This window comes from Athene cunicularia (assembly GCF_003259725.1).
Source record: "Athene cunicularia isolate RWA chromosome 2 unlocalized genomic scaffold, athCun1 chr2_part1, whole genome shotgun sequence".
Taxonomy (NCBI): Eukaryota; Metazoa; Chordata; class Aves; order Strigiformes; family Strigidae; genus Athene; species Athene cunicularia.
Genome location: NW_020799095.1, coordinates 21,757,590 through 21,785,195, shown reverse-complemented (window position 1 = coordinate 21,785,195; position 27,606 = coordinate 21,757,590). Strand labels below are relative to the sequence as shown.

At 35.7% G+C, this 27,606-nt stretch overlaps 1 protein-coding gene across 1 annotated transcript in view; it reads right to left on the bottom strand.

Annotated features, from left to right (window-relative positions):
• AGMO (alkylglycerol monooxygenase) overlaps positions 1–27,606 on the bottom strand; it is a 195,082-nt gene that overhangs the window by 96,487 nt on the left and 70,989 nt on the right. Inside the window, exons 4-5 of the mRNA XM_026843119.1 lie at positions 18,692–18,795; positions 13,511–13,606 (exon numbers count right to left, since the gene is read on the bottom strand). Of these exons, the coding sequence (XP_026698920.1) occupies positions 13,511–13,606; positions 18,692–18,795 (200 nt within the window). The remainder of the gene's footprint in view (positions 1–13,510; positions 13,607–18,691; positions 18,796–27,606) is intronic.

Below are 27,606 nucleotides of genomic sequence, written 5' to 3'. Positions count from 1 at the left end.
TTTATCTTAAGGAAAATTGCATAAAAAGACAAGAATGCATTTTTTTTTCCTGAATCATTTTGCTGCATTACTGTTACAAGAATTTAAATGAAAAAAAAAAAAATTTAGTAAAATGCAACTTAAAAATTAAATTTCTTTTTGAGCTAGCAGCACATTTTCTTATTTTTATTATCAATTCATGATTCCCTATAGATCATTTCATTCACATTTTTTTTACCCATATCCATTGGCACTGCTTGGGATGATCCCAGTTATTTGAACACTTTACATCAGCAAATGGCTGGAACTGACCCAGAAACAAATTCTTCTTCCTCCTTCAGTACCTTTAATTGCTTGTTCCTTCTATCAATACTCATTCTAGCCTGGCACATATGCAGTAACACAACAAACCTGATTAGGGAACTGATGCAGGTTAAAACTAATTCTTTTTTTGTTTTTCTGAATTAGTTTAATTGGATGAGTTCCTGAATATGGTTACAAATACACTGTCATGAGTCAGAGACACGAAAAAAAGCAGACTAGAATAAATTCACAGTGGAGCAGCGATCTAAGTCAATGATTTAACGGCAGAGAAAATCCAGCCTTGATCATTTCAGTACCAGACCAAAAATGACTGAAAGTGTTGATTTCCACAAACTGCCTCTTTGTCAGAAAATACTGATGAATTAAGTTTGTATCAGCAGGGTTTATGCTAAATTAGGTACCTTCTGTCTTATGGAGCCAGAGGACAGCCAGCATTAACTTCAAATTTTGTGCTTTGGTTAGTTCAACAGAAGTGTGTAGATACCCAAACAGAGCAACCATTGAATAATCCTAAACACAAAACTATCAGTCACAAATAGATGAAATCACTGGATGACCAAAAAGGATTTATGTTCAAAATATGGTATCTATTCACCATATGTGATTATGACCATAACGTTTTGAAATTAAAAAGGGGGGCGGGGGGGAATCAGCTAAATAAAAATGCTTAGACTTTAACAAGCAAAACCCAGAACTATCACCTTTGTCTTTTACAGAACTTAATTAGTAAATTTAATACTCATACCGCCAAAATGGGCGATCTGTAATATAATAATAGAGATAATGGTGGCAAACAACACATTAAGTAGAAAGGCAGACAATCAATACTCCTAAGAGCATGCCCATCCATCTAAATAACTAAACATACAGGGATTTTTAATCACTTAAGGTTTTACAGAACAAAGTCCTAAAATATGTTAGTTCAATTTCTGTTTAACTCACACTTCTGCAAGTGAAAGTAGATCTGTACTCAAAAACTAAACACAGAACATTCTCTAGATGCATTTAAATTTGTATGAATCAGGCAAGTATCACAATAAAAGGAATAAATACCTTTTGTTCATTTTTGTCTTTAATAACAGCTAAAAGAATTTCTATTTAATAGGTTAAGCAGAGCATTTCTGTAATTAAAGGAGTATAGAAATAAGTAAATTCTTCAGATACCGAGAACTGTAACATTTGGAGCATCTGTCTCAAAATCCTGTACACACTTGACTGGAAAAGCAGAATACTGGGACATTTTGTAACGTTAAACTGGTTTGTTTCATTTTGTTTAACTCGGAAGCCAAGGACAACCTAAGTAGGACCATGTGTATTTCTCGATTCTCCTTCAAAATAAGTTCAAGCCTGAAAAGACCACCTAAAGGTGAGAAACAATTCATCATTCATGCTACCTCCATTTCCCACCTTTCTCAAGCAGAAAATCCCACTGTTTTAAGATATGTGAGAGGTGACCACTAAATTAATTTGAGTCAAATGTCTTGAACTGCAGTCCAGCACCTGAGAGAGCAGTGATTTATCTATTAGATCACACCTAACTTCGATCTACTTGATTGTAATATATTTTTAGCTGTGTTTTAACTTTTTTTTTTTGGTGAAAATAATCCAAATCTGTGTTAGGAGAATAGGGAATCACTAAAGAATAGCAGTGTTGACTTTTAGCCTACGGGTAGATTATAATACAATGTCCTCAGAATGAATGCTTTCAAGTCTTCAATATCCAGCTGATTAAATTAATATTTTAAAATTAAAATTCATCCTTTTGAAAATCCATATAACACATAGGTATACTAAAGTAGAACTTTGTGTCTTGGGGCTCCTTAAGGACCTCAGGAATTTACATAAAATTTTAAATAAATTCTTCTGACTAAGCCTAGATAAAGTATTTTCTTTGGAAAATGAAACCTCTCTCATCCTTTAAAATAGTCTTTCTTTGAGTGATGAGATTTACAAATCTACTGAAATATCTTCTCTGCAGCATCATTAATGATTGATGCCTGAGTCTAGTTCAATTCATTATTCAGCCAAGGTTACCTCCATTGCAAAGACATACTAGCCACATGCTGATGGAAACATCATCTGAGATAACAATTATAACCGCATGACTTTTAAACTCAGAGGTGGTACAGAACTCTCTACCTTACCAAGCAAAAATCCAGCATGCTGAAATTAGCAATCCATAAATCAACACTTTGGCTAAAACACATCAAAAATATTTTTTCACCAGATATTTAAACTGGCATATGGTGCTATTTCTAGAAAATTCCTTTGCTATCAATAAGTTTATTTCTATATATTTAGCACATTTCTAAACCAGAAAAAAACTACGGTCAGTGGAAGACTTTTGGTGTAGAAAATTTTTAAAACATTTTATAAATGTATATTTTATAGATATATCCATATATCATTCCAACAAACAGAAACATACCACCTCTGGAAAGCTGAATTTTGAAGGGTCCTGCAGCACAACAATAACAAAGAACATAATTATTCTGTTGAATTTTTATTTATTCTGCCATTTTACCAGGGGCAAAACTCCTACAAGCAGATCCTTTACTGAAGTAAATTGTCAAAGTTAGGATAGTAAGAGATTCTTTGCCAGGCAAGCTTCTGACCCTGTCATGTCAGGCTGACAGGAACTTACTGTAATGACAGTGAAAGGAAGGAAGTTTGTAGAAATTGACTTGTAACAAAATTTGATGTGGTGTAACAACAGTCCATATTCAAAAGAATGCCTAACAGGCAACAGCAAGGAGAAAGGCAAGTACTCCATCTACCAGCCTACCTTTCTGCTGTCAGGCTACCCTCATTTCTATGTCTTCATTGCATCCCGACATTTTCTTTGGAGAATGACAATTTCAAAGGAGCTCCTAAGTGTTCACGGTAGCAGTAACCAGGTTTATGCTGCAGTTGCAACTAGTCACCAAAGCACCACTAGGTCTCAGTCATTCAAGACAGAAAAACATTGTCAGTTTAGAATAGCTTAGTTTTCAAAATAGCTTTCACATTTCAGAAAAAAAAAAACAAAATTAAAAAATAACAAAATAAGTGTGATAAGAATATCAGAACACCTCAGGTTTTGTGGCTTGTAATCAAGATTTTCATTTAAAACAGAAAAATCTTTCTGCTATATTTTTTGTATGCAGTAGAAAGTTTTGTTTCAGGTCTTTCTACTGGAAACTAGTTTCAAAATTAAAAAAAAAAATAGTAGAAGTGTCATTATTCAATATCCCTTTTGACTGTAGCTCAAGCCCTATTTCATCCTATTGAAAAGAAAATGAGTCTGCTTGTCAATATAAAATATCCTTGTTCTTTATATTATCATCTTGCAGTAATTTTTGGAATACAGAAAAACAGCTACTAATCCCCTAAAAGCTGAAATACCCCAACTGCTTTCCAATGATTACTTTATGTGTATTTTGACCAATATAGCGGGTGTGTGTGTGTGTTACTTCTGTGTTTGTTTCACTGATAAAGACACCTACTGTTCTAAATCAATTCCTGTCTCCAATTTTTCCTCTCTCAATTAACACATCATGTGGACCTCAACTCCCATGCCAGTGACCCACAGATGAACTACAGCGCTCCAGTAAAACTCTTTTCCTGTTTGCTTTGTTTATTCTTTAACATCTATAGCAAAAAAAAAAAAAAAAAAAAAAATTCCCTTGCTAAAAGCCTTACAAATTGACTCAATAACTACCTACAAATCACATAGGTAGGTATCTTACATAAGTTATAAAAGCTTTGTCAGATCTCTCCACAAAACATGTATTGCTCTCCCTTCTTTTTTTTTTTTTTTCCTCTAAACAAACAAGATATTCCCTCTCTGGTACTTGGGTACTGCTAAATAACAATGTGCAATAACTGACAATAATCAAAGCAATTGAAAGAGCAGCTTAATAAAAATAAAGCAGGTTAAAAGCTGCATGCTTAGAAACGGTTTCCATACTTTGCTGAATAAAACATGCTGGAAGTGAAATCTTCATATAGGAGAACTAAATGTGGCTTTTTTTTTTTTTTTTCTATAATGGTAGTTCTTATATAAAGATGTTTCCTTTGTGACAGCAATCCCTAGCCTTAGGAAAAGTACATTATGCAATATCTCTTGTGGCATGTAAGCACCTCCGTTTGCGGTCTCAGAGTTTGTCAGCACCAAGGGAAATCTTTATTGCCTGGTACCTGCACCACTTCAATGTAGTTCTTGTTTAAATAATGAGAAAAAATCGTGACATGAAATCCAAGGGAAACTTTACATCTTGTGTAACAACTCCTCCTGTCACCACTACAACATGAATCTTTACTTAACTCTGTTTCAACATAAATGTTAGGAAGGAATGTCGACTGAGTAGAGAAGGCAATGTTACAGTAAGACCATTTGTATATAAAACGCTCTGGGTTGTTGGCTTTTTTTTCTTTAAGAAAAGCTGTTTGTAGCACAGCATTACTTTCAATATAGCGTTACTGATCTGCAGGACAGGAGAGGCTAAATTCATCCCTGGAGCATCACTTACCAACCCTCTGAACTTAATTTTGAGGTTTCTGTTAGACTAGTTGGTAGTAAAGCACATATTACTATTGATTTGCTCATCAAAACCAAGATAAGATTTTTGTTCCTGGTATATAAATCTGTATTTCAGACAGTCTTATGGGGAAATTTAAAAATAAGACCTTAATTACATTCCCCAGTAGAGCTGCTGTGTTAATTCAGGACAACACACCCATGTATATTTATACAGATGGCCCTGGTGATCAGATTTGCCATGTGAAATCTCTACAGGGAGGCTGAGGAAAGGCAGAACTCCTAGGATATGTGCTCGTTTGCCAGTTTCACACTTTGAAATCCTCGGCAAACCCTGATTTATACACTGCCAACTGTTTTCCTATCTGATTAGGCAGTTTTCTACTCCAGTAAGCATGTAAAATGGATGTAGCCAAATTTCCACACTGAGGAGTGAAAAACCAATATTTATAGTTTAGAAATAAAACAAGCAAGAGGAATCAGGCCTGTTGGGATCATAAAGAGTTTCATAGGGGGTGAATATCTGATAAATCTGTATTGTAGAAATAGGAGGTAAAAGCCTAGTTTTAATGGATAGTCTGGTTTAGGGCATATTTATATAATAAACACACAGACTTAGAAATGTGTTTATAATAAATTATCTAGAAGGCAGGCTGTTGTCACTTTTCATTGTTTTATGTCTCAACCAGGAGGTAAGGTTTGAATCAAACTGGCATCTTCTGTGAATATTTCATTTAACACTTTCAATAAGTTGATGCAATTTTTTTTTTTTTTTTAATCCAATTAAACATGTAGGAAAGATGAGTACATATAGGGAGTTTCAATCAAATTGTCTGCTAAAAATGAGACAAAACCTACACTAACTGGTTGTTTTAATTGTGGCATTACAAATAGCAGAGCATGGAGAAAGTCACTCTTTCAGTCATATATCAATTTAAGCATTTTAAACAAACTGCAGGAGAAAAATTGCTATATAATTTCAGTACTTTTCAGGAGCTTGATAAATACATGCTGGAAACTGCATGGAAAAAAACAGAAATAAATCAGTATGCCAGTCCTGAAGTAGACTAAAATATAGTCAAGTGTTGCTCTTCACCTTCCTCTTTAAATAGATCAGAATATAGTCAGCAGCCTACACTTTATGTAATGTGGTATCCTTTTATTTTTATATTAATTTTATTTGGTAAATGAGTTGTTTAAATTGTTTTCCAGGATGCAGAATGTACTGAAATGTGTTGCATGTGTTTTAAATCTCCAGAGACATAACAGATACAAGTAGCCTAAATAAAACTTTTGAACTATGAATTTTAGTTTTAGGGTTTTTGCAGGCAGATTAGCAGTACTCAGGCCCACTGCTGCTGAAGTAAACATTTCACAGCTGTCTCTTGCAAGAAGAGTCTTTGGTGCAAGGCCCAGAAGCCAACACTCAAACTCAAGGACTTAATTATTAGGATGAAAAGTGAAGTTCCTGTGTATATTCTTGTCCCATCAACTTTTAATTTCTGGCCTCACCAGTGACCCCGCTTCAACAGCGAAAGGGAAGAGTTCCTCTGCCCAGATTGTTGCCCGTCAAATGCAAATCACCGATATAAGCCAATTATTGTGGAGCAACTGCTTTTTGAATGAAAAGATCACAGCTCCTGTGCTGCACACTGAACTCAGAACTACTGGGTGCACAGTACTAATTTGTTCATTTAAATGACTTGCATATTTTTTTAAGTCCCTCTCTATTCTGCAGTTCACTTGAAAGAGAGGCTAGATAAGAATAAAATACGTAACTCACCACGTCAAGGTACTTCTGTGTGGACTCAGATACCTAAAAGCACCAAGGGGCACTTAGCTTTAAAACAGGAGGCTCATTGTGGGGCTACTAAGGTGTGAAGTCGGCACTCCTGATCATCACTGAGGTCCTAGGTGCCACGGAAGGAACTCCAAACCCCATCCCACTGTGTTTTTCTTCATTAAACCGTGTTCAAGTGCAACCTACATAGCAGGACAGGAACAGTGTGTTCTCTTATGAATGCTCTATTTTCTCTCTCCTTTGTTATTATTTTTATTTAAAACAAAAGCAGAGTTATACACTTCATATATCTAGAAAGATAATAATTTTCTCCCCTCGTGAGGGAAGTGGAACACATTTTGCAGCTATTGCTAGTATTTCTGCTTAGTGATAACGTTGTTAGCTTTGCTCTTCTTCACACTCTGGCAAGCGCGATGATGACAAGACTTTCATTCTGCAGGTTGCTCAGAAAATCTAGTAAGCCATTTTGGCAGACAGCCTGGATTGAAGCAATGAGATCTCTGTTTATTGGAATCATGTTTGAGTTTTATTGTCTATATCATATATATATCCTATTTGGACCTACAATGGCACTTTCTGCATTAAAGAAAGTATTTTTATCTCCCTGGTATTTATTGATTTATTTGTTCTCCTCCTCTCCACAGTAAATGCTCGAGTTGAGAGTTTGCAGCAGGCGAACAATGAAGTTCTGAATGATAAAAGCATTGGCTACCAGGAATGGGACCAGAACTTTCTTTTGTAAACCAAAATGTTGGTCTTTATGCAAATCAGCTGTTAGTTCATTCCCCACTGGAGTTAGAATAATTTCTTGGACCTTTGTAACTGAGAAAATCCAGCTTTTATAAGGCAGTAGGCTGGCAAACAACATGATCTGTTTCTAGAAATTCTACTTAAATCTGCACCACTGAGAGTTGTTGGACACAATCTTGAACATCAGACTAGAAGAATGGCTGTAATCACCCCTAAATTACAGTAATCTTTTTGATGACTTTTATCAAAAGTCTTGTGAATGGTAAATTTTTGATCGCTAATCCTACATGACTAGGATAGATGTGTGTGCTTCTAGTTTGGAAGGGCACATCAGACAGACCCATGTCTATTTTTGGTTATAGTGGCTGAAGAAAATAAGTTTGTTCTTTCATTAAATGAACTAATGTATTAGAATACACAAAATGAAATGTTTTGTTGGCATATGCTATTTGAATTAAAAATTGAGTTTCCAGCATCAAATTCAAGACAGACTGCAATTTCACAATTACACTCAATACACTGGATTATTACCAATTTTATCTCTTACTGGTGACACTCTTTATTAAAAAACCAAAACCAAACAACCAAACCAAACCACATTTCTCATCTAAGCCAGGAAATCAAATCAGTCCACCGTACTCTGGTTCCACCAGGATCCATTCAGTACCACTTATATACCAACATTTTGCCAAAACTTCCACATGTTAAATTTGACTCATTACTTCATGACCTTACAGGAACTATTCAAAGTACTTTAAATTAAACATAAATATATGTCTCTGTAAACAAGGCCTCTTTTTTTTTTTTTTTTTTTTTTTTTTTTTTGCAAACTATTGAAGATTTTAGTGCATTACTGAAAATCTTTTCCCATCTCCTGAAAACAATCACAAAAACAGAACTATCTTCTTCCCACTGCAAATTCTCAAAAGCATTATAGTAAAAAAAAAATTTGTTAAAATGGTTTTTAAATTCAAAGTCTCATTTTTGGATCAAATTTAACTTTCAGTTTTAAGATACAGATTACTAAATTGCTTCTAAATTACCAAACTATTGAAAGTACTTTAAATAAACATTGTTACACTTGTTTACTCCTGCATTTCTTTCTTATTTAAATAAGACCACACACAATGTGGAAAAGGTAGGTCCAATAAAATGGAAAAATTAAATTTGCAAGAAAATAGAGGACCAATCTCAATTGTTAGAGCCTGGGAATAATTAACAACTGTATATTTTATTTATTTTCTCAGGATGTCACTTATTTGTCACATTGTCCTAAAGATTTTATGATTCTTTTAAACACCATCCAGAAGACCTTTCTCTCAAACAGCTTCTGCTTAAGAAGACATGCATGTCCTATAGAGTTTCAATCACACTACTTAAAAGAAATATGTACATTTTTATGTATTTTACTTAACTTTACTTGGTTCTTCAATTTGCTTATTTAATTTCCTTATTGACCCTAAGCTCACATTTGGAAAAACAAAACCAAAGCAAAGAAGATTTTTTTTCTGAATCTACCCATCTTCCTAGGTAAGAGCTGATTGATGTAAGGACTTCAAGATTAGGCCACAACAGCTCACCTACACGCAGGGAGCCCAGATGGGCTGTGCATGACTTCGTGCCAGGAATAGAATTCCTTTTCATGAAAGTATCAAGCCTTGACAATTTCTCTCTCTTTCGAAGTTTTTCATTACAGAAAATTGAGCAGAAGGCAAAGCCAAAGAAAGTAATAGACAGAAACTTAGACCAGTACACACTGCACATAAGTGCAAAATATTTTTTGACAAATACAATATAATCCACCATATATTTCAGTTTTACTGAATTGGTGTCTTCTGACAAAAACAAATGTATTTTGGCCTATATCTGCAGTAATTTCATGTCTCTCTCTCTAGCCTGTGTGAGGTGTTGCCAAAATTTTTTCCCATTCTTCACCTGTTTTCACACACGTTACTCCTGGTAAAGAATGGTGGCTCACCTTTTTCTGCTCCCAGAGTTTGATGAGGTAGAAAAACTTAAACAAGGGAAAAAGAGATGCCTTAAGAAACCTGACTTCTGTGAGTATGGTAAAGGGCAGATTACAGTCTTTCCTTAAATTAGAAAATTAAACAGAAACTAATGCATGTCAAAGATCAAACAGGCAAGGAATAATCTGCTGTTGCAATTACTACCATCAGGGATTGATTCAGTTGATACTTTCCAAATACAATTTGACATCTCATAAAAATTACAGCTAAACCAACAGAAACTAATTTCTGTTTTTCACAGGTGTCTATCAGGTTATAAACACACCTAACTTATTGGTTGTAATAAATGCATAACGGAAGGATATAGTTTAATATGAGCCATAGGCCTTCTGAATCACCTGTGAAAATAAACTGAAATGGAGTATTTCTGTCTGTCAGTAACAGTCCTGAAACATTCTGTGGCTTTTGAAAAATTAGATTTTTAGTGCTCTTTGACCAAAGTAACTTTTTTACCTCCCCCATGATCTAGATGAGAATGGTCTAGTCATTTCTCCCAGATCATTTAAGAGCAGATCTACTGACTCATTCCATTGACCTAAGTGCTCTTGGATAGAGCAAAACATCGTTTTCCTTCGATTTATTGAGATCCTATCTTCATTCACTGTTACAGGAAAGTGTTTTCTTCAGCGTGTTTTTTTTGTTGTTTGTGCTGTTGTGGGGGTTTTTTTGTTAGGTTTTTGGGGTTTTTTTACATTTTTCTTTTAAATAATTTATTATGAGTTTATTTCAATACCATAGTGCTATTCAGAGATTAAAAAAATAATCTTTGGAAAATTTAAAATAATTTTATATTGCTATGTATACAGTGCAACAGTGCACAGAAACAGTGGAAAAAAGTGAACTTCAGACAGCAAAAATTCTTATAATGGGAGAATATAAATACAAATACGTAACTTAAGTCATAACATCATATTTTCAGTGCAGCACACCCAACCTTTTTTTATTAATTATAGAAATGCCTTTCCTGTACCAATAGCCCATTCTGAATTTAATAATAATAAAAGATCTCTAGCACCAGAAGAATGGTATAATATAATCTTCATATAAGATTTATGGTGCTTAAAATGTTGTACTATTTTATATAAAAGGCCAAAAGCTAATACATACCAAAGACACAGGAAATAAAGAAGTCTAACTGAGATAGAACAAGTGGGTACTTTTGATCTTTATGATTTGGTACATTGTCTTCACAGGAAAATATGAGCTACTTGAGTTAAAAAAAAAAAAATAAAAATAGACCATGTCTGACCTGGTAGGAAAGCTGGACAAAAACTGACATAAATATTGAAGAAGGTCAAAGTTATAACACAGGAAACTTCTGTTAGTATTGTTTGAAACAATGTTGGACACATTCAAAATTAAAGTATATATGTTAAAAGCTTTTGCTCTAGGCTGAAACACGACATAGAAAGTTTCAGCACAGCATGATCATTCTCTTCCAATTACCGAATTTAAATTAAATTATTCTCAAAACATCTTCCCTCAGAAACTTTCATATACTTTTGCTCTTTCCTATTACTTAAATATCACATTTTTTCCGTTATAAACCAATAAATTGTGCATATCCTTTATTAAGGTTTTCAGCACTCTGAAAGGAAAAATGCCTCTTAAAGAGATATTTTCCTGTATCTTACTCGATTTTCTTTTTCTGAAGGAGAAAGATGTGTAATCAAAAGTTGTGAAGTTACAATTTTCAAACATACTTAACTAGTCAATATGGGGCCAAATCTTGTCTAAGGAAACACTGATACTGAATAAAAGCAATATAAATCTGAGGACAAACAACTTTTCATATCCAACGCTCTTGCAGTTTAGAATTAAACTATTACATCTTGCACTGGCGGACTATGAATAATGAAGCATATCTCCACGAGACCTTTAATGACTTGTACTGCCACTCCGTAACAGCGCTCACCACGGGTTCCCAGAGGACACCAGAGCTGCTGGGGAATGATGAATCTCAGCTCTCAGAACAAGGGCTAGCAGCAGTCACTGAGACAGGATGCTGTTTCCTATATAATCCCAGGCCTGCAGCCCCAGACAAACTTCACATATTGGGAAACTTCTGGAAACTGAGACTTAAGAAAAAGGATTTTTGTTTTACTATTATCTGTGTAAGATCATTAGAACTGTTAAAATTCAGGAAAAGGACAGTTAGTGAAAAAAAAACCCACAAAAAAACAAAAAAACAACAGATTAAAGATGCTACAGCTTTAAACAGTTAAATTGTAATAGTTGTTGCAAAAAACCCCAGTATAATGGTGAAGCATTTCACCAAAAATATTGGCTAATATAAACCTGTTTGGCTGCAATAGCTGCTACTATTTCCCTTCCTTTCCTTTCTTGTTTCTTTTATGCCCTTGAGAGCAGGAAATATGCTAATATATGGTGTAGCCCTATTTTAATTTTGACCTTAAAGCATGACTTCAACATATTTCAACTGATTTCAGCTGCGCTACAAAATCAAAAATATCAACATTAAGAATTACTTCCCTTGTAAACAAAGACCTATGATTGGATCAACTGGATCAGTAAAAATCCACTGTTTTTCTACTGGCACAATAATCTAATAATAAGAGGTGCTTATCTTTTCCTTGAGACTGAAATTCATTCTTGTTTAGACTAGTGTCTAAACTTGGCACATTGCACATATGCTATGGAAATTCCTTTTAAGCCCTATGAAGGATTTAGCGCTTTAGAGGGACATAGGCAATTCATAAGCCTCTGAAATTCACTTTAGAAACTTTAGACACACACTGTGGCACCAGTGCTGAGACTCATTGAGTTACTGCTACACAGCAGAATGTCAGTAACCTCTCAGCCATGGAAGAAATTACTTAAGACAGCAGAGAAGATGTAGATAAGTCATATTGTATTTTTCATAGTGGCAAAACACAATAAAGCCAGTTTGAGGAACCTAAGGCATGGTCAACAAAACTTTGCTACCATGTGATTCAGAGTATTCACTTAGTATAATTTCAAAGTGTTCAAATTTGTTCAAAACATTTTAACAAGCTTAATTGTGTATTGCTTGAGTTTACGCCAGTTCTGGTGATGTGCATGACATTTTATTGTAAGCCTTCCCTATTCAGAATGGTGGTGTTACAGAGCATCAGACATGTATTAATGATTTTAGAAATGTGCCCAATACAAGTGAAATTTCAACAACAGAAGTTTGTTACTGAGGTTATTGGGTCACTGTAAGCAGCTTTTTTCCTCTTTTTCTTTTTAGGAAACACACAGAAAAGAGAAAATGAAAACTGTAATTTAAGCAACAGAGTTACCTGAACTAGCAGATAAAGAAAATAAAACTACCTTCCACAACAACTGTCCTATAGATCACATAATGAAACTATAGAGGGGAAAAAGGCATCTGTATAGCTAGAATAATCAAAGGAGTTAAGTGATGTAGAGGTAATTAGCCCCAGCCCACTAGGGGCTACTGAGAAATATGTTACTGACATATAACATAGTATACCTTTAAACACTTCTACTGTAGTGTGAGGGAGAGGGCAGGAGGCTGTTCAACTATCTGAGGAAGTGTGGCAAACTACTTACTAATCACAATGGATTATTAACTGTGTATGTATGTAAACTAGATGTGGTCTATGTACGCACAAAATGTAAATAAATAGGTGCAGTCATAAACAAATAGCTATCAGATAATCAAAGAGCATTTTTCATCTGAGAATTACTTGCACTAAGAAGGAAACAATATTTGACCTCAGTTGCAACTCTAAATGATCTTTAAGAAGCACTAGGTTTTGGATATTTTTCTCTAAAATATTTATCTTTGAAATTAAATCAGTTTCAGGATCTGCCAGAAATGTTTAATAAGCTGCAAGATAGGAAAATATAGTATTAAAATAGCAAAAAGTTTTGATTCCTTACAGTTACTTTTTTTTTTTAGATCTAATTGGGACCAACTGGCCTCATTGCTTCTTATAAACTTAGCAATATATATTCAGAAAAAGGAATAAAAATGAACAGATGTTTCTCCTTAAAGAAGTCAGACAAAGATTTTTCTTACACAATAAATCAGCTGCTAGTGGATTTCCAGGACACTGCTCCAGGCTAACTGTTTAGGTATGGCTTAAAAACCTGGTTTACCTCTGTATGTATCCAAAACTGGTAAAGTAGATTAAACTGTAGATGAACAGCAAACACTGAAGGGGGAATGAAGAGAGCCATGGGCAAGTTGAAAATCTGAAAAATGAGAAAGAAAATATACATTATATATATAATTCAAAACTTGTGATGATATAACAAAGTACTATCTCAGGAGTTCAAAGCACTGCTCAAGATAACTACTACTTCTAATACCTCCATAATGTAGACATTACACAGAATAGATACTGATTATTACATTACTACTAAATGTGCTATAACAAATGACATATAAATTGATGAAAACGTAATTTCCCAAAAGTCATACTGAGCAAGTAAAAAAAATCAAGAAAAGAACTCGGAAGTCCTGAGGCTAGATGTTTATTCTGTGTACTATACAGAGCAGGCAGCAACATATCCTTGACATGAAGTGTCCACTTATAGGGGAGAATTATCACAGAGTAAACAAGGTGTGAATATATAATACAATAGATTTTCCACCAGAATTCCCTATGTGAGCACCATAAGGGCAAGGCAGCTTACTTGGCTTTCAGAGTTAATTACAAATTCTCACCCTAACTTCCTCATGGCATCTCCCTTGAAGGCAAGATACATTGCTGAGTTCTAAAGACGTGCTAGCATGAAAACAGTTTCAGAAAATTGCTTACTTAGGAAAGCAGTGGTATCTTACAGACAGAGTAAAGTCCCAGGAATTCCACAATTATTTGCTTAACTGGCTGAGCAATAGAATAAGAATTCCAAGACCTGCATTGTGTTAGAAGTCAGACTTTTCTTCAGAAAAGGTTGTTGGTTTTTTGTTTTGTTTTCCTTCAATTGTAAAACAAAAAAAGAAAGAAAAATCTATTTGGAAGGTGAAAATTGCACCTTTCAATCTCTAAGAATCACTCAAAGTAAACTCAAAAATCCACAGCAACTCTTACCTAAGGTGGGAGCTAGTAAATGCTATTAGAGGGATGTGGCACTTAGGTGTGAAATTTTGGAGTAGAAGCCGGCATGAGACTTCTTTAAGAATTAAAAATTAAGAATTAAAAAGAATTAAATTCTGCCTTGTGCAGAATGCTACTGAACAGAAGAGCAACTTTCAAATCCACAACTCTTCATGCTCTGAAACAGACATGTAGTGAAGTAGTGCAAGCCTCCTATACTTTAGAAGAAATTCCCTAAACACTGGCATGGATTCAATCTCTTTTCAGAGTTCCTTTTCCCTTCTTCCTCTAATCTGGACCCCCTTAGTATTTAATTATTAAAAGTGAGAGAGCTAAAAAAACCCCAAACAAACAAACAAAACCAGACAGACATTTGTCTCACTACAGCCAGAAGGCTGGCATGGTTTTTCTCAAAGATTATTTTACAAAGAAGCCAATGAAGGAAGAGGGGACACAGCCACATTTAAGTAAAGCTACTGCAGTTTTCTCTTATTATTGATTGTACCTGTCTAACGGCATGATAAGAGCAGGAAATTTTTTTAGAAGAAATGGAGAGGAAAGTTGATTTAGAAAAAACAAACAGATGGTTTTCAGATTATTCATGGCAGTGGTTGCAGGATTGAAAGCAGGGTTAAAAATTAGATGCTTTTTTTCCTAAAAGTATCAGAGGCAATTTGGTGGTATTTACAGATGACTCAGAGAGGAAGGAAGGATCATCTTCATATTTATTTTCTAACCTACTTCTCACAGGAAGTACTAGGATTTCCCTGCTAAGTGGTGAGATGAAGGAAATTTTATATAAATCTGCAGGTAAATTTGAGATTGACAAAGGAAAATGCTTTCCTAACTGCTTCATGTTTCCTTGCAATGTAAGCTTTATTTTGCACAGAAAGGATTTCAAAGATCATTTACACAAGTAGAACCCATAGGGAGGAATGAAAACCTCTCCCATACAAAAGATTTGGCTTCTCCTATTTGTGGTTCCACTGAAACAACATCAATGTCAGAAAAAAAATAATAAAATCATTAAACAGTTTTTCACTGGAAATGCCAGTTCACCAAATCAAAACATTTCATGAGAATGTACCAGCTTTCACTAATCTGTAGAGGAAAAGCTTTCCTGGCTCCAAGATGAAATTTCTGGTCAAAACTGCAGAAGAATGTTTATCCCACTCACAGATCTTTTCCCACCGTGGATTCAGCAACAGAGATTGAGAGCACGCCACAGTAACTGATAACCTGTTGGGAAAGGCACTCAGCGAGGGGTTGGAGAGGGATTTGTACCTGGGGCTGCTGCGCTGCAGCTGCGTACCTTCACACTTAAGGCACTGCCCCTTTTGAAGAGCGTGTGTCTGCTGCACGCTCTCCAATGTGGGCATGCTCTATCTTTCTCCCTCTCGTTTGTCAGTAAAAGCGCTTCCAATGTGGAACAGGAAAAATGTGCAACTCCTGAGGTGTAGCAGGAAGGCAAAGTTTCCTCCTTTTCCATGCTGGGTTTTTATGGGGCCACCTGCTGATGGGGGTGGCCCTTGCTGGCCAGCCAGCCACTGCAGGGCTGAGGGGCCACAGGGCAGCTGCCAACAGCCGCTGACTGTGGGCTATACTCCCGTGAGGATTCTGCAGGAGTTAATGGCAGAGATAAAAAAACCAAAAAAACCATCCCTTACAGATCCCAGACCTGGCAGACTGCTCAGTAGATAAGAAGTGAACTTTGTGACTCAGTGTTGAACAGAACAGTGTTACTTATTCCCTTTCCAGATTTATACACAGATGTTTCCACTGCTTTTAAACCAGTAAGGCATAATTCAACACTTTATCTAAATGTATAGTCTAAATCTATCAAATTATTATGGAACTAATATTTGCAATTAAATCTTACCCTTGGAGGAAAGTTGAGAACTGGTACTCAAATTAAATCATAGCTTTTCAAGGTGTATGTGCAACACTCTACTTTCACAATTACACTGTTTCATCAGAAGCAAAAATTTATGTAGCACTAGCTTGCTGACTTCTTAAAAATTAATATACATTTTTTTTTCCACATCTTTTTCCCTCAAAGTAAGCTTCAAAACCATCTCTCAGTCTTAACAGTAGTTCTGTTTTTCTATGGCTCCCACACTGGAGTAACAGAAACTGTGTGTGCAAACAACATGAAGCAATACACATTTGGTTCCAAGTTCAGGGCTACAGCTCAAACAACTGACTGTACTTTCAAGCATGTTTTTCTTTCATTTCACTTCTTTTCAATCAGATTGAGCACAACCCACACAGATTAATATGCTGATTTATTTATCTTATAACGTTTAACTTAAAACACATACAGAACTGGCAGTAGAACAGTCCCACAATCCCACATCACCCACCACAACTTTCTCACAGCCTCCACAAAACTGGATGTCAAACTGCATTCAACAGTACACGTTCAGCAACATCAGATCGCTCTCAGAACTTAAATAAAGGCTTCACTGAGTTTCAGCTTTGAGGCAGATGCATCCATGGGGTTCTGGACAAGTCTGGCAGTCCAAAAAAATAGCAGTACAGCAAGGCTTTGAATAAAGAAAACTTGCATATCTCTCAAAAGGTCTGGAGGGAGGTAAACCAATGTTTACATTAACCAAATATCCTGACTAATACCAAATATTTAGTGGAAAAAACACTGCACGCAAAAGTATTATGGATTCCTATGTTTGCTTCCCTTTGGTCAAAGCAAATGAATTTTAAATATACATACATTATCTGCCAAGCGATATCAGTGTGGTCCTGAGGATGGTCTTCAGAATCTAACAAGGCCAGACAGCTTGGCCTTCCTGAACATTTCTCTGAGGTATCATCCTCCTAACCACACAGACAGACAAAGCACTTATGTACACACCCATTTGTACTCACAGGCTTTTTGTCTTTCTGAATTATTTTTTTTGTTAAGGATTTGCACATGTAGTCCCAATGGTTAAATCTTTAACATGGCAGTTTTTACATAGGAAGTAGAGTCGTGACAGAGATGCATCCCTTCCATTATTGTTCATTATGATTGTGTAAATTTGAGGGATTTCTACCAACATCAGATAACTATTTCCTGAATAAAAAAATAATGAGAATTTACAGAGAAGACTAAGAAACAAAATTAAGAAATAGCATCAGCTTCACAATTTCCAGATCTAGTCATTTTTTTGGAACCTAGTGTCCATCTAATGTCATGGGCTTGGAACTGTTATGAATAACAGTCTAAGTCCATGCTTAGTTGTATGAACATAAATCCAGACTAACTTTACCAAAGTTAATGGAGTTACATTGGATTTGTATTTGTGTGAGCACACAATCTCAGCTTTGAGTCATTTGCTCATAGGCTAGTTGTATTTCCAGAGGACTGTGGGTTTCCTCTACCACCAGTATTATACCTCATTGAAGAAGAGCATTTATATATTTTATATATACAAAAATATATTGAATATTGCTTTTGAACTGTAAGTCTTAAAATTCAAATTTTGAAGTTGTTATTTTATAAAAAACAAGCAAATAAACTACAAGCAGAGTTAAAAATAGATTCTACAGAGAACATGAGAGAGCAACTGAGGAAATCAGCAGTTATCCTGGGCCCAAAACTAAACACTGAATAGTGTATTACATTTATGAATGTAATTAGAAATATACTTTTTTTAAAATCTGTATATGAGTACTCATTTTAATTTATATTGGATATGTGCACAGTTCACCATCTAAAATAAATTATATCTGAAATAACACTAGGTAAAAGTAGTGGCATACTGCACTTACTAGAGCACTGACACATGACATGAATGAGCAGAGACAAATAAATACATTTGCATGTCCAAAGCAATCTTTAGTAATGATTTCTCTCCCTGCTCCTTTCAGTTATACAGACATATTCTAGAGTAGTTATGTTATACTGTGATCTTTTCCTGTACTTACCCATGAATAACTGAATGAAAAAAAAGTTCTCCCATTTTACTCAGGAAGTTATGAAAACATAAATGTGGGGTTATAATTAGCCTTCTTAAATTTAACTACTGTATCTCTTTTCAAGTTTATTGCAAAAACATTAACAAATGTATATTAAAGTTTATGATTCTCAGATTCTTCAGTTTCAACTCCTGTGTTTTCAATGTCAATCATCTTACATAATTTATATATTTTTCTTTGAAGGTAAACACACACAATGTTTTCACTTTTACTAAAGCTTGTTGATATGAATTTCTTTGTCAAATCTTGTGCAACTTACCCAGGAGGTGTATTTCTGCAGTACAGATTGTCTCAAGGCTGTGAACAAGTTGTAATCTTCAGAACTATGATGTATTTGGTGCGCTGCCCACAGTATATTAACCTCTGCAAAACACATAATTTCTAATGAGGTATGTACTAGAGAACAAAGCAACATTTATTTCCCATGGCCCTTTTTCTTAAGCTAAAAGCAACTAATCCCCCAATTTACACTTTGCTATTTTACCATAGTATAGAAAATAATAAAACCTAACGCTCAGAGATGACTTTGCGTAGGCTAGGTTAAACGTCAGTAAGTGGACACAAGTCAGCGTAACTTTTACGTTGAAGAAGGCAAGGCTGTGGCAGGAACTAAAGTCACTGCTGGATAAGTAGAAAGATGTGCGAGATGAGAGTTAAACAGCCAGAAAGTCTGAGTTGAATCCTGATAACCTGAGTTGGTAGGAGCTCTGTTATGAGGTTCGGAGGGACAAGGACTAAGGATACTTTTATGCCTGCATTTGTTTATTGAAGTTATACTTCAAGACTAGAAGGGGACATAAAGTGTTCCAATAATATTACACTTCAAATTTAAACAACCTAACTGGTGTCTGATGTTATGCTTACAGTTTTCTGAGACATGTAAATTTTCAGGCCCACTTGTACCACAGACCACAAAACACAGCCGTTGCCTGTCCGCCAGTGACAAATGGAAAAACAAATGACTGCTTGCTGGGAACTCTAGACCCAGCCAAAGGGGAGCAGTCACTCTACTGTGTTACAGTTCAAAAAAAAGTTCCTGAAATAAGGGCAAAACCAGAGTCAGCCATGTGCTCTGAAGCCATCGCACCTCTAAGCGCCCCAGTGAAGAAGAATACTTCAAAATCCCGATTGTATTTCAGTGCATTTTCTCATTAAGTGCAGATCTGGGTGGCCCCTCTGCAGTGTATATTGATATCTGGACAGCCTTAAGTGGGAGGTTAAGATAGACATGTTCATGGCTGTCAGATGTATAGCTACCAAGCTATGAGGATGACCTTAACTGCAGTAAAATGAGAAAATGAGTGGTTAATGCAGCCCACGTAATGCCTATGTAGCATAAACCTAATTTTAAGGTCACATGTATTTCACAGGTTGAAGTGTACACAAACCCTCATCTAATTACAGAAATTAAAAGTTTACTGGCTTGCCAGCTGCACACTCCCATTGCCACTGATATATTTCACTAGAATAATCAGAGAAGTGCCTTTGGCAGATACTAGAATTACATTAACAGAATGATCTCATAAAGTGTATTTGAAGTCCTGAAATTATCTGGTACCAAGCTTACACCAAATAGTTTAGGTCTGGTCATTAACATACATTTTGCAATGTAAAGTAATGCCAAAAAATCCCCTTAATGAATCTCAAGGTGTCTTCACCATTTCAGGGACTAGATAGGCTTGTAACAGGAGGTAACAGTCTGGTATGCTAGAAACTGAGAATTGCAAGTCTAATTAATTTTGTCAGTTTGGTAATTTACATGACAACATAATTTTTAAATGTCCCTTAAATCCTTGAAAATCCTTACAATTGCTGAACTAAAACTAATTTCAACTATTGTAAAACATTTAATGCAATCTGAGAATTCTCCCGTCTTTGAAAGCATTTGTTCCTGAAGGAACAGACATTCACTGTATCAAGAATTAGTGATCTCTCTGAAAAAAAAAAAAAAAAAAAAAAAAAGCATCTCTGCCTAATGAGCTCACTAGGAGATGAATTATTCAGATGAGCTTCAGTACTCAATAATAATTTGTATTTGAAATGTTTCCCAAGACCTCAACAGAAGCTAAATGAGTGAACAAAGAATCTGAAAAGGTGGAGGTTAAAGACCTGTCTCCTTAGTTGTTTTAAAAGCATTTACTTCCTATCACAAACTGTGTGTAACACAAGCCTCCACTCAATGAAGTACAGCTGTACAAACAGGGTACAGTAACTGGATCTTGCTTCTTTCCCTCAGTCATTTTTCAGCATTATGAAAAAGTTCAAGGAAGGGAATCTATGATGATTTTTACAGTCTACTTTCATTGTAGTTAAGGTCAAATGGTTTTCAAAATGAATTACTAAAAAGGCATTTTATTAGCATTCATTTTTCAGTTAAACTGCCTCTTACACTAACAAGAATATGCAATAAGTAACTGAATATTGGTAAAATGTTAATCTTTCAGATGTGTGAGTCAGCTTAAATGATCTATCATTCAAAGATATACCACAGGAATATTAGGGACATAAACAAACAATTCTGCCACAAGTAATTTAACTGCTAAAGCTAATTCTGACTTCTTCAGTTACAGCTAAGTAAATGAAATCCTGCTCCTTAATCCTATTCTTGCTGACATCAATGGCACAGTCTATGTTAAATTCCTTGGCAAAATAGGCAGAGCTGATTATTGGAAATAATTTTTGTCTTAAAAATTTATCTGAAGAAACTAATCATCAATAACTTTTTATTTGAAGCAAAAGAATAACATCATGAATAAGAGTGAAATAGATCACCACAAAATTCAGTCTGTAACCATTAGTACATTAAAAATATTACAATCATAACAGCTAAAAGACATCTCACAAATGTAAAAAACAGACCAAGCACTCTTCAAGGAATACAGCTGACTGATCACCAACTACCTGCGACAGAAACTGAAATGTATGTGTCTACAGAAGAGCTGTGGTTTCACTTTTTCATTCATAATGATGATGATAACTTGAAGCAAAATGAGGAAACTTACTTGAATGAGAATGAAATTATAACACTCACATGTACTTTCTTATATGAAGTATTACATAATAACAAAAAAAAAAAAAGAGTGAGACCAAGATATGACCAAATCCAACACAGGTTTTTTTGTTGTTGTTTTTGTTTTGTGGAAAACAGGAAGTATTACTCAATTTTTTAGATCTCTCCAGTCAAATTCTCCCATGAAGGCACAGGAAAAAAGTAGGTGATGAAATTGGAGAAGCCATCCAGACAATGCTCTAATGGAATTTTTGATGTTTTCTAAGTCAAATGTGATTGTTAAATACAATTTTAAAAATACATAACTGCAATACACATACACACAAACCCACTATTTTTGATTCAGGAGAATGAACATCATAAAATCATAGGATAATTCAGGCAGAGGAGGGAACCACAGGAGGTCTCTAATCTAACCTCCTGTTCACAGCAGGACCAGCTTTAAGTTCCCTAGGACTACACCCAGTTCGGTCTTGGAAATCTTCCGAATCTTCTGCTGTTCTGAGGATCTATCTCTAACAGAAGTCAGCATTTCCATTTTATATAGTTGTGAGGAAAGTTATACAAATTATAACCTAGCACAGCAAGGGTCTCCTTTCCCAGTGTGGCTTTCCCCACATTCCAGTTAACGGGTGGAGACCTGAAGAGCTACTCACATCCAGGGAAGAACATAACATCTTGCTACTGAAGTTATTGTTTAATACATTATTATTGCTACTGTACAGAATCAATGAATATTTTCTTCCATCACTTGAAATAAACTGTAAATCAGTCAGCATGTAATCCCAAAAGAGAATGAAGGATGCCATGTAGACAGGTGAGGAAGGAAAGAAAACTGGTGCTACACAGGAACTGGTGGATGATGGATGGGTTATCACCTGGCCCTCAGTTTTCAGTCTAGATCTTTAAGTGTACATTATGTCAGAGTCAGACCCGCAGTTGATAAAATTAGTGGGCTTCAAGTGACTGACATATGTATCTTAATACTAATTCTAAAGGAAAATGAAGATTTGTCTTTTTTAACATCAGTTCAATATATTAATTCTCCTGACAGAAGAAAGAAAATAAAGACACTGAAGGAAGTGGCCTGGGAAAGAGGAAGCTTTGGGGGAACTTAATAGTAGCCTTGAAGCACCAGTAGCAAGAAGAAGGAGCCAGGCTTTTTGCAGCAGTCCCACTTTATCTTCTTTTCTGGGTTTTCCAAAAGGAAGGAAGATTAATTATGTTATCCTTCTTTTTGACTTTTTCCCCTCCCTCCTCCTCCTCCTAATTAATACATAAAATGTTGTTTCACACACCATCACAACCATATTGGTATAGCAACCAATGACTCCACTTAGCCTTAGATATTTTTCTATTTCAAATTATTTTTTGGCACTAATAAAATCCCTTTCTGTGAGACCCAAAGACATATCCAATGCCTGGGCTGTATTTCACTACTTCCAAAGTATTTCTTCCACGGTAGTAGAAACTGGTGATCATTCATTTAAGGTTTCTCTTTAAAAATACGTTATGCAGAGAGTTCAAAATGAGACTCTGTTGTTCATTTCTGTAGCTTCCAGTGATTTCCACAGCTCAACACTTTATGCTTAACAACAGGAGAAAATATGTATGCTAAAAAGACTCATAGCCATTTCAAGGAGTGACATCAATGAAAACAACCATTTAATGTAATCCTCCAAATCAGTGAAATGGTAAAGATTTAATGAATCTTTAGTGAATAAAAAAGATTAGATAGACCTTTTCATTAAAAGGGGGTAATTTCTTCGCACACAGATTTATAAGACTTGGATCTAAAGTAAAGTGAAAAAAAAAAACAACAAAACCAACAAACCCTGATGGTTTAGAAAGATGTCCATATGATGAGTCTTGTAAAGTTTCCATTCTCTTTCAGTCAATGCTGACTGTAGCTAGAAGAACTGGTGAAAGCTTCCCCTCAGCATCTACTTAACAAAACCTTCAGTTTCACTATGCTTAGAAGATTAGATACCTTCAAGTATTCAGTGAGGAACTTAACTACAATTTACCTAGCTAGAATCTTAGAAGATAGCAGAATTACATTTACTGTGCCTCAGATTACCACATTATGATGAACTCAGCAAAGCCAAGCATGTGACAGTAAACCCCTTGCCCATGGCGTGGTCCCTGATGACCTCAGCATGGAAAATGTTGCTTTCTAGAGCAGCTGTAACTTGCAGCACTTCAGAGGCAGGTACTCTGTGCTGTGTTCATCCACAAGCAATAGAAGAGACATCCTTTCATCGGTCTACTTCCCCCCAGTCAGAATTAGTAGAAAACACAGGATGACTGAGGAAAAAAAATGGCCCAGAAGGTGAAACTTCCAGTCATTCCTTTTCTATGCATTTCAACCCTCCCTACAAAGCTAAAAACAGAAGATCACATAGTATTTGCATACATATTTGTATAATATTTGTATTATACATAGTATTAGTATATGAGACAGAGCACCACATGTTTTTTGACTGGGAGGGACAATTTCCAGATTTTTTTTTCAAAAAGTTGGTTAAAACCCTCTATTTTGGGACTCAGAGTGGATGCCTTTGTTAAAATTGGGAAGTCACCCTAGAATCCATTCTACCTCACATGAAATCAGAAATCTACCTACACAGATGAGTTATCATGTCCACATGAAGTATATATGAAGTAGAAATAGATACGTTCTGCACATAACTCTCCTCTTTATTCTGTTGTATAGTCCCTCTTTTGTTACTCTTCCAATCCAACTCTATGGGGGTTTTTTTAGTGTTGTTCAATAAGAGTTGCAAGATAGTTTATTTGCCAAAAGTCTCTGCTTCCTCCTTATTGGAAAAATAATTCTTACAGGAACAAATTCGTTCCTCAGTTATATTAGTGTAAGCATAGAGCTGTGCGGGTTTAATGAGAACAGGATTAGATCCAAGGAATTTATCTGGAAGATTGTGTTATATACCACACACAAAGAAGCATGTATACAGGGAAATCTATACTTTTTTGTTGTTTGGTTTTGTCTTTGGTTTTTTTTTTTTTAATAAGACGCATTTTTCTTACATTGTGGCCTTGGCTATATTGAGTGTTAGCTGTTTGTATTCTCAGGATGATCACATACGTAAATCAAGACTAACTATAAGGAAATCTTAGTTCAAGTGTTGAATTAGACTTGATTCACTATAAAGCTTCAATTTTCTTAACTTTCTTCTGCACATTTTTATTGAGAAGCACCTATCTGTGCTTGTACCTGACACAGACCAGTTCTCAGCATTTTGCAAGCTGGAGTTCCACTACTGTTTAGAATAACAGTAAAAAAAAGATTATGCTAGTCTTTGCTTCCAGAGTTTGTGTCAGAAGTGGAACAACTCAGAAGCACCTCTTCAGCCTCAGTGCTATCTATCCCTCTTTGGTCATTTTGCTATAAATTATACCAGGTACTCAGGTAATTCCAAGATAGGCAATCATACAGCACATCACACAGCCCGTGTCAAACGGAAAATAATGCTACCATGAAATACTCTATGAACTACATAGTTGCAATCCAGAAGCTTAATTATGCAATTTCACTGGGCATTCAGCATCTGATCTTTCTGTGATGCCCTTTTTCTGTGCTTTGTTCAGTATTATCTCTGTTATTCAGCCCTCTTCTTAAGTTACTGTATGTGGTCAGCAAACTATTTAGTGAGTGGGCTAACTTATAATCAAGTAATACATAGTATATGCTCCCATGGTTTACAAGCCAAAAATCAGAGCAACCTTCTACAAAACCTGCCTCCAGAATCAGTGCACAAGCCAAAACCTCCTGCTTGATCTGCTGCCATACCAGTTGAAAACACAAAACTGCTCCCACACAAAAAATCCACAATAAGATCTGAAAAACTTAGGATGCAGAATGGGCTAGGGAAACGTGGGAAGAATCAAGACAAGCCAAAGTATTACATATGATACCCAGCACACACAGTAGGCCAGATCATATCCCCTCTTAGCAGGAATCCGGGGGACTGTGAATTACTTCTGAATCTGTAAAATATTTAACCTATCACATGGTTAGGAAAGCAGAGCTTGGCCCTGTCAAAAATAATGGTCCTCTCAGCCCGTATGTGCTCTGTGTTATCTCCTGGTATCTTCAGAAGCATACGACACCAATTGAAAGTCTAGAAAAAGCGACAGTGTTCCCAAAGACTCAGTCTCTTCTAGTAGAATTAGTTCCCTTGGAAGCTAAGCTGCATGACTCAAACTTCATGCAGCAGAGCTGTAGCAATTCAAACAAGAGTAAGAGTTTCAGTTAATTACATTAGCACAGTCCTAACCCATGGCCTGTGAGCATTTCATACAGTTGCCAGGAATTGAAGAGCCTCTTTCCACACATGCTATGGAAAACCACAAAGGAACAAAGGTCATTAGGTAAGGATTCAGAAGTTCACAGTGACTCAATCTCTAACTTCACTCATAGTTTTAACAGAAAATGAATCTGCATTCCTTTGTGGGGAAAGATAGAGAGAAGATAAACGATCCAAAGTAATTTTAGCATGCAAATTTGGATTTCAACATTTCCACAAAGAGGAAAAATTCAAAAGATGAAGAAATACACAGCAGTAGTGAAGTTTTAGTAATGTGTATATTTATAACCTCTTGAAATAGTGGAATATTTGGCAAGTCTTCCAGTACACAGCAGGTCTCTTGCACAAATTCCACTATACCAAGTTGCCCAACCAACCTGTTTCTCACACCTCCCTGAAGCCAATTGTTCAAGTTCGCTAGTCTCATAGCAGCTCTGTAGCTGGTTAAACTTTTGTTTACCTGACCTCTGGACGATCTCTGTCACAAAGATCTGAGTCTCTGGATTGTGAGGAACCATGACGGTGGTGGCTGTTACACTGTCACTTGTCTCTTGATTTGGGTATGCTGTTTTCCAATTGTTCTGACTTTCTTAACAGATTCTTAGGAGAGGAGTAAGAGTCTGAAAACAGCTCTGATTTGTACCAAAAATAAATTTGTGCCATGGCAGTTTCAAGGGTAACTGAATCATAGCACAAACTCCTGTTTGTGAACCCAGTCCTAAGCCCTGTCAACCATTTCCTACCAACATTGGGCTCAAATTTTTCGGGTTTTTTTTTTTTGGGGGGGGGGAGGAGTGGGGGTGAACATTCTTATTCTCCTGTATTCTGGGCTGTCTCTACAAAAGATTGATGTCTGGTGTCACCGTTAGGAAGTGCAAACTGTTCAGCTTCATTGCAATCTATGTCCTCATCCTCTTGCTCTGCAGGATACCACATACTTTGGCAGGCAATATTCAGATGGGAAGCACTTTAATGGCAAGAATGGATGCCAGTAAAACCTTTTCCCACAATGTTCAAAACTCTGAATGTGCATACGTTAAAGCAACATAAAGCTGCAGGATATTAGGAAGAAAACAATAACTGATACTAACTCAGCCACATTAATCTTACTTTTTGCCCCTCAGAACAATACATTCAAAGAATGCTAGGACAATACACACCCAAAAAAAAAAAAGAAAAATAAAACAGATGAACTGGAATCAATTAAAGTCTTCCAACTCAAAGGCATAACCATGGCTTCTTCACATAATTTTTACCTTGTAGGTCGAATTCCTGCAATCATTTAATTGGTTCTTCAGTTTTCCAAGCTGGATACGGTAAGAATTAGCTCTGATAAATCAATGGAGTTATCCTGGTGTAAAAGGAGGAATTAGCCCTACACAATTTTCTCTTGCAGAGTTTTTCAGATGATTTATTGAGCTAAGTTCCTGAATGATAGATATGTGGAAATGCAGACTAGTTTTGCAAATATATCTACTGAAATTTACTGAGATACTAGGAAAGCCTGAGGGACATAAAGACAGACCACCCCCCTTAAAAAAAAAAAAAAAAAAATTCTAGAAAAGGAAGTTTACATTCAATTTTCATCCCACTCCACAGATTTGCAAACCATAGAAAAAGCTAGATAGATACTTTAGGCAATGCACATGAGTTTTGTACTCTCTACGGACCTGATCCCACACTTAACTGAATTCAGTTGAAAAATAACCATTAACAGATTTTGAAACAAGTTCATTATATATTACACAATTCAAAACAAAGTACAGTTAATGCTTTGAAATCAAGTTCAGGTACCAATATAGTAGCAGATACCATGGGTTTACTTAACAGTAATAG